The sequence below is a fragment of the Gastrolobium bilobum genome, unplaced genomic scaffold (assembly GCF_033153095.1).
Source record: "Gastrolobium bilobum isolate Gb01-03AN ecotype WA unplaced genomic scaffold, APGP_CSIRO_Gbil_v1 utg8217, whole genome shotgun sequence".
Taxonomy (NCBI): domain Eukaryota; kingdom Viridiplantae; phylum Streptophyta; class Magnoliopsida; order Fabales; family Fabaceae; genus Gastrolobium; species Gastrolobium bilobum.
The window spans coordinates 92,475-100,691 of record NW_026895814.1 but is presented as its reverse complement, the minus strand read 5'-3'; the positions used below and the strand labels follow the sequence as shown (position 1 = coordinate 100,691).

The window sequence follows — 8,217 nt, the reverse complement described above, 5'->3', positions numbered from 1 at the left end:
GATTTGAGAGAACAAATTTGAGAGAATTATTTGATTGTTTGAGCAAAGCTTTATGCTTTGCATTTGAGAGATCTCTAGAGAGAGTTTGAGTGAAACATCTCTAGGGTAGTTTGATTATCACCATTGTTGGAGAGGTTGAGTTAACCACCACATTGGTGTATTTGATTATTTGTAACCATTATTTTCATAGTGGATTTTTGATCTGGACTAGGTCCCGTGGGTTTTTACTTCTTCATTCAAGAAGGTTTTCCCATGTTAAATCTGGTTGTGTTCTTCTTCTCTCTCCAATTTTTCGTTTTTGATTTTCCGCTGCGCTGCCTGACCTGGTGAAGTTCAGGCTGAGGTATTGCCGAGATCCGAGATCAGGATCTTGTTGATTGACTTCCGCACAAAGGCTGCTTAGCCGAGCTTGAGGGAACCGAGTTTTCCCAACACAATGTAACTTAGAGCGTGTAAAATGATAGTGAGCCTTGTTTGTAAACATGGCATAAACCAAAGCATATTGAAAGGGGCGAGAGGTCTAGGGTACACATTAATACAAACATTGTATACTAAATAATATTTCATCAGTATAACCCGGGGCCAATTATAATACTAATAAGTGGGGAAATAATTTTCTTATATGACATAGAATTATTAAAAGATCTCAATGATTTAAGTATAAATCTACGATTAAAATTATTAGTATTTGAATGATTAAAATTTTCTCAAATAAGGATTATTGCATTTCCCTTGGGTCAGGACAAAGAACATAAAGAGCTTTAGTTGGAAGAATATTCGTATGAATTACCTGACAGGAACATAATTTCTTTAACTTCTGGTTACATAAAATCCTTGAAATGATTCACCCCATAGTACATCAAAGACTAAAATTTGAAGCACCCAAAATATAACTAAAAGGTAAAGTGACAGAATAAACAACAACAACCTTCCCATAATAATCATATGACTATAATAATATTCTTCTTGGTCCAGAAATATATTGCTTTTCAATTAGTATCTTTCTCTATTTCACTTATATGTACATTAGCTTCTCAAATTTCCATGTCTCAGGCAATGCAAGTTGGTAGCAAACAGCTTGGAAAGAAACATAACCCCTTCTTCTGCATTGAGTAAAATAACCAAAAAAGAAAAGAAAAGAAAACTCAAATTAGAAAACGAATTTTATCAAAACCTTTATCTAAAGATGCAAATAGAGTTTTCCAAAAAAATAAAATAAAAAGATGCAAATAGAAAATAAATGTGGGGGCTCTACCTTCCTAGTTCTGGCATAAAGAAGTTCAGGTGAGATCTTGTACAAGTCCTCATCCACAGGTTTTGGTGTTGGTCTTGGCACTGAAATTGGGCTTAGTGGCTCCTTTGTGACCCAATTATGCTTTTTTGCTTCTTTTTCATGCTGGCCATGCACCTTTTCCTACAATGTCAATAACCAATTAAGAATTCTATCAGTGCTTTATAAAAAGTGACCTTTGAAGTTATATGTCTAAGTGGAAGAGTATATGCATTATAATGGGATTTCAATTTTTCGATTACTTTAATACTTTGGTATGATACCTAAAGATCCCATTGTCTGTGTTTTTAGTGACCAAATGACATATGCACAATAAAGTCAAAAGTTGCCCCATTGCACAAAGTGCTTAACAATGGCAGTTTATTATTAAAAAATAATTAATTTAAATCATTATTATGAGCTAAACATCATCACAAACAAATGCTTGTGGGGTGAATCATGCATGTCATTTAATACAAGCCCCACTATAAAGTATGACCGACCATAGAGAAAGCAGTGATAAAGGCAAAGTTGCTTTATTTTTTCAACACTCACGGTCTAATAATAACCCTTTAACTAGGACTATGATGCATGGAACTTCATTTTCTCTCCATTTTATTTTCAAGTTCTTTTGAGGCTCTACTTGGTTTGACAAAATTAAAATGGAAAACAGAACACCCTTTATCTTGAATTGAACTCCAAGCACATGCAAAACAAGAAGATAGTAAAACAAGACTCATCAAAACTGAACAAAACTAAAGAACCTCCTCTTCTAGTCCGAGTATATTCTTTTCTCTTTTAGCTAATAAAAAAGCAAACTAAGCATAAACAATGCCAAATGCACAATAGTTGAGCTATAAATTGAATTTGAAAAGAGAAATTGCTTCTTCTCCCAATTATGATTATCAAAATAAACAATGATCAAGAACTACTAAACACCCTTTTACATGGTATTAATTAACTTTAAAATACAATTAAAACAAAAAATTACAAAAATGCCACTGAAATAAATAAATAAAAATATGCTTAAAAATACATCTAAACATGAACATGGTTCATTCCCAGTTCCAAAAACTAAGTATCAGTATCCCAAGTATTCAAATTCAACTCTATATGCATCACTAAACAGACAAGACTAAGAGTTTTTGTTGCATACATACCCTTCTACGAGGAACAACAATCATGGCAGGAGTAACAACATCATTCTCATACAAGTCACCAGTAACATAAAGATCTCGTTCTTCACTTTCAGAGTAACTGTAACGTAGCAAACCAGCTTGTCTTGCAGATTCAAAGCACTGTGTGAATGGAAGATCATCATTCCAATTCCAGCTCCCAAATGCTGGCACATGGTTCCTCTTATAGTAGCATTCCTATATGATCACACCCCAAGAATCAAAACACTATACCATTTAGTTTTCACATATATATATAAACCAAGCATAGCAAGAAGATGAAATTTAATAACAATACAAAAAGACTCACTTCCATTGCAGCTAAAGAAGTGTTTTAAGTGATATAGAATGTGGGTGAGGATTGACCAAGAGTTGCAAAGAATGGTTTGAAAAAATGGGCTTCCTTTGTTGTTTCTTTTGTTTGCTGTGACTCTTAAGAGTTGGTGAGTGAGTGCAACCAATTTAAAAAGAGAAGAGTGTGACCGTGTGTGAGGTAGAAAGAAAGAAAGTAGGAGAGAGTAAAGTAGGGGTGATAGAGCATGGAGATCTAAAGCAAAATAACCTCTGTTGGTAAAAAGAAAGTAACCCAGATCACGAAGTTTCACTGTGCTAGGCAGAGGGACAAAGAGGTAAGGTATGAGAAATATGAGTAGGGCAAAAAGACAGAGACTCAGGGCATTTGGTATTAAGAAAGAGAAAAAAAAAATTATCTGCAAATCACAATTTTTAAAAATATTAAATTAATTTTTTGATATTATGTTTGGTTGTATTAAAAAAAAATTTGTCATAGAAATCTTAAAATATCATCTCTGGGATAGTATTTTTAAAAAAAATTACAAAGAAAATAAAATCTCGGGAAATTCTGATTCATGAAAAAATTTTAAAAATCTCATACTAAATATGAATAAATAAAATTATCACCTTCAGTTTTGCAGGAATTCCAAAATAAATCTGGTACCAAACGGCCTATTAGAGGCATATAAAATCATATTGCATTAAAAATAAAAAATAGAGTAAATATTTTTTTTGTCCTTAACAAATTTTATGATACCCGCTTTAGTCCTTAGCAAATAAAAAAGCTCTTCGTGGTCCTTAAAAAATTCAAAATAGACTCATTTAGTTGAAATCGTGATCCCTCACAAATTCAAAAAAACTTACATTAGTCCTTCAAAAGGACTAAAATGGGTCCACTTTAAATTTATCAAGGACTGTGAATAGCCTTTTTATTTGCTATGGACGTATCGTAAAATTTGCTGATGACCGAAAATGATATTTATTCTAAAAAGTAAAGGAATAAATTAATTTATTCTCGTATTAAAATTAATGTTATTAAATTCGAACTTGTAATTGGAGGTATCGGATTATTGAATCTTAATGAGTAACATGTCACTATCTTTTTCTTAGTATATTGATTGGTTCTGGATTGAGTTATATGCATAGCCATTTAATTGTCTGAATTGGTCCAATCGGCCAAGTCGGTTTAATTTTTCTAACATCAATAAGTGTGACGATTTTTTAATTTTGACCACAAAAGTCATCTCCAAATTCAAAATCATGCTCTTTTGACAGTTTGTTTATCCGGGAATCACAAAAAATTTATTTGTATTTAATTGTTCGTGTAAATTTTTATCTCTATTAAATTATAATTATTAAATGCAAATAAAATAAATCGTATATAATGAAGGTAAGAGTTTTTATGCTTGCATTGGATCCGTCTGATAAATGTGATTAACTAAGTTAAACATGTTTAATGATAATAAAATTAAGATTGAAAATGTATTCCCTTTTATCAAGGAGGGGTTCGTTCTAGCTTTGCTTCAGCCTAGTTTGTCGCTGAGCAAGTGTGTTTTCCAATGCATGAGAAAAGAGCCAAAGGTGGTTGCTTCTTTCTTGGGGTACTCCAATTTCAATGCTCCTTTACCCTATTGCTCGTGATGGGTTTAGCTTTTTTTACCCCACACGCGTACCCAGAGAAAATCCTTGTGCTTTGTGCAATTGCATGTGACCATGTCTGTGTTTGTTGACATCGATCTGACACTGTGTCAGTGACCTAAACAAAATTGTCCAACAAACAAATTACACTTATGTTTTTTTTTTGGGGGGGGTTTTTACACTTATGTTTTTTAATAGTTATAATACTAAGAGTGAGTTGTTAAATATTATTAGGCTTTAATAGCTAATAGTTCTATTGTTGTTGCATATTAGAAAATTTGCAGCAACACTTACTTTCATCAGGATCTGATTCTGGATCTTGAAATTTTTTTTCTTTTTTTTAATTTCAGAATTCAACTCCGTATCTTATGTAAATATATTTGCTGCAAGTTTTCTTATCAGCAGTTACAACAGAAATGAAAAATCCATATTATTAACTAAGAAATATTTATCATAAAAAATAGTAACTTAACAAATATTTAAAATCTCTCCTGCAATACTTTAATGGGTACGACTCCCAATAATGAATTTAAAACTATGCAGGTCAGTTATGAGGTCAACAATGCACAGTATAAGGTATCAGAATTTGCAGATTTTTACTGTTTTAAACTAACAGTGAAAAGTGAAAACTACTGGCCATGTTTTGAAACTAAAAACGTGTATTATAATAATAAGAAAGGAATGAGGGTGCATGTAGGCTTGTAGCTTACTCACTCAAAAGGACAAAACATAAAGAAATAACTAACAACTTTAGTAGTAACTGACAAACCTAGCCAACCTACGTGAGGTTAAGGGTAACCTTAGCTATTAAACAAAATGTTGCTTAGTTGACCTGCAGATAAGGTTAGGTTAAGAATTTGTTTGCTCTAGAGGGGAGTTGATGACTAATCAACTAGCTATTTTACCGGTTTGGAATTTATCAACTAGCTCTTTTGATCAGTTTGGAATTTTTCTACAGTGACAGGACAAAAAAATTACCAGATTGCTACGCTAACAGTAAATTTTGTCAAAATGCCATACGGCATAATTCGCTACACAGTATAACGAATTATGCATGCAAGTAATTCGCTACACAGTGTAGTGAAATATGCCACGTCAGAACCAAAAATGCCACATATCAAATTTTGAGAAATTCGCTACCCTATGTAGCGAATTTCTCAAAATTTGATATGTGGCATTTTTGGTTCTGTGCATTCTGACGTGGCATATTTCGCTACACTGTGTAGCGAATTATGTCGCGTGGCATTTTGGAAAAATTTACTGTTGGCGTGGCAGTCTGGTAATTTTTTTGTCCAAGCGTGACACTTTGATCATTGTCCCTTTAAATGTACAAATATTGGTATTTGAATAAGAGATATTACTATTTGAGGTCTTTTAAGTGTCATGTGAGGACGCAGCGTATCTAAATGACGCCTACAGATTCCTGTGACACTCATGTAATTTTTTTTCCTCTCCTAACCCAGTGCTGCCCTTTATCCCCCCACGACACTCAATAAATAATTTTTTTTAATTTCAATAAGTGCCGCCCTACCCACCATACGACACTAATCTAATTTTTTTCCCTCTCATAACCCCCGCATATATCCCCCCACGACACTCGATAAATATTTTTTTTATTTAGATAAGTGCTGCCCCGCCCCCCATATGGCACTAATATAATTTCTTTTTTGAAAATATTCCAATCAGTTCATTGCTTCGCAAATAATCCGATTCGGGGCGGGTCCATGATTAAGACTTTAAACCCCTCCCAAAGGTGGTACTGGGGAGAATATAATTTTTTTAAACCCTCAATTTGTGAATCATCGTTTTGAACTTCTGCAAATAATAAAACAAATTTTTTATAAATGAGAATGAAAAAGGTATATCTCGTCGAGCTGGAGACAGAATGGGTCAGAGGCACGACCAAATCGGAGGACACCGTTCCGCCACCGTTCATCGGAGTCACCTTCGCTGTCAACCACCAGACCTTCTATCATGTTGGGTTGTTGGTTCCCTTCAATCCCCGTTTCGTTTCTCTGATTCTGATTCTTCTTTGAATCTATTTTTCTCTCTCTTTAGTCTTTACCAAACCCAACCCTCTTTCTCACTTTGCCTCTATTGATTTTTCTATTTGCTGGATGAGCTATTCCTAGGCTAATGTTAATTGACGGATCCACCTGAACCATGCCTGATAAAAAAAATGGTGGAATATAACCGTTAAGTACAAGTACATTATACCATCTTCATTTTTCTAAGATAAACACATATTTTTCGTAGTCATACCTAGAATACATGAACAAATGAAAGTCAGAATCGAGTTGTCTGTGATATTGCAAAAGATAAGGGTTCACACAAGTGTGTTTGCCTCCCCATCTAGTAACAATCCACCGATCTCGCCATCTCGGTAACATGGTTCGCACCCTCCAAGGATATCCTTAAGCATGATTATCACATTTCACGAGAAGCTTATTTTTTTTTTGCTTTCCTCCACTACAGCAGTGTGATAATTCTTCATACAATAACATTTGATTGACTTCTGTACCGATTCCTTTCTTTCAAATTCTTGATTAATATATAATTCATCCCTCATTTGCCAAGAACCATTATTCCCCCATCAACAACAGTTCTTGATCTGGGTGTTCCCAATTAATATAAGTATAGTGCGTAGGGGTGTAAATGGGCTGGGCTGGGCTGGGCTTTGGCCTTCCTGGCCCAAGCCTACGTCAAAAAAAATTCAGCCTATCTGGCCTACTGGCCTATTAAAGGCTTCATTTGTAGGCCAAGCCCGACCTATTTTTAAAAATAAGAAAGCCTGACATGGCCTACAGGCCTTGTAGGCCTACCACTGTAGATACTAAGCAAAGAAAATAATTGTATAGAGCAAAAAAATTTCATTCATGCATGCACTAGTACTTCTCATAAGAAAAAAATAACAAACAAGAAAGAGTCAACATAATACCCCAGCTCTAGAATGTATATCATAGAGGAATAGAGTCAAAGAAATGAGGAAAATAAGAAAAATACAATTATTAGGTGCTAAAATAAAGTCTACAAGAGAAATTACATAGGTACTGGTATTGGTACTTTTCCATGCCACATAAAATAAATATTATTTTATTATTTTATTTTTAATAAATTAAATAGGCCAGCCTACAAGGCTTCGGGCTAGGCTTGACAAAATTGGCCTACGGACTATTTGTTAAAAAGATTTCCTTAAAAGCCTAAGCCTACTCTACTTTTCTGAAAGGCAGAGCCAAGCAAGGCTTTATGTAGGCCGAGCTGTAAGCTGGGCCGGGCCAGCCTGACCCATTTACACCCCTAATAGTACGGACTCGCATTTCAGAATGAAGTATTAGTTTGACCCACACATACTAACACTCTATCACATTCAAGTAACACATGAATATAACATGTAAAATACAATAGTTAGAGGGTTAATTAACTAACCAGTCGGGGCGATATTTTCGACATTATTGGTGTCCACATCACAATCAGAGTCACTACCCTCAAGAGGAACTTCTTTATTTACATCTTCATCAGAGTCACTACTCTCAGGAGGAACTTCTTCATTTACCAAAAAAAAAAAAACTAGTGTATTCTAAATATTATGTCAAATATCTAAAATAAGTAAAAAAATAAATGATTTTAATTAATAAAGTGAAAATGATGTTAACTTACACCTTACAGCCTTTTTGCTTTGGAAGAGCTTCAGTGCACTTTGCTGCAACCAATGTATGCTCTGCAAACGGAAAAAAAACCAAACGAGCTGCAAATGGAAAAAAAGGGAGATAGAAGAATGTTCCCAGATATGGAATTTTGCCATAACAATGAAAGCAAGAACGCGAAAGTAAAAAATAGGAT

At 34.1% G+C, this 8,217-nt stretch overlaps 1 protein-coding gene across 1 annotated transcript; it reads right to left on the bottom strand.

Annotated features, from left to right (window-relative positions):
- Positions 1 to 790: 790 nt before the first annotated feature.
- On the bottom strand, positions 791 to 2,860 carry LOC133296159 (uncharacterized). Its single transcript, XM_061495108.1, has 4 exons — positions 2,756 to 2,860; positions 2,431 to 2,643; positions 1,256 to 1,414; positions 791 to 1,103 (listed from the first exon to the last, which is right to left on the bottom strand). The coding sequence occupies exons 1-4, from the start codon at positions 2,759 to 2,761 to the stop codon at positions 1,050 to 1,052; spliced, it is 432 nt and encodes a 143-aa protein (XP_061351092.1). The 5' UTR covers positions 2,762 to 2,860; the 3' UTR covers positions 791 to 1,049.
- Positions 2,861 to 8,217: the final 5,357 nt, after the last annotated feature.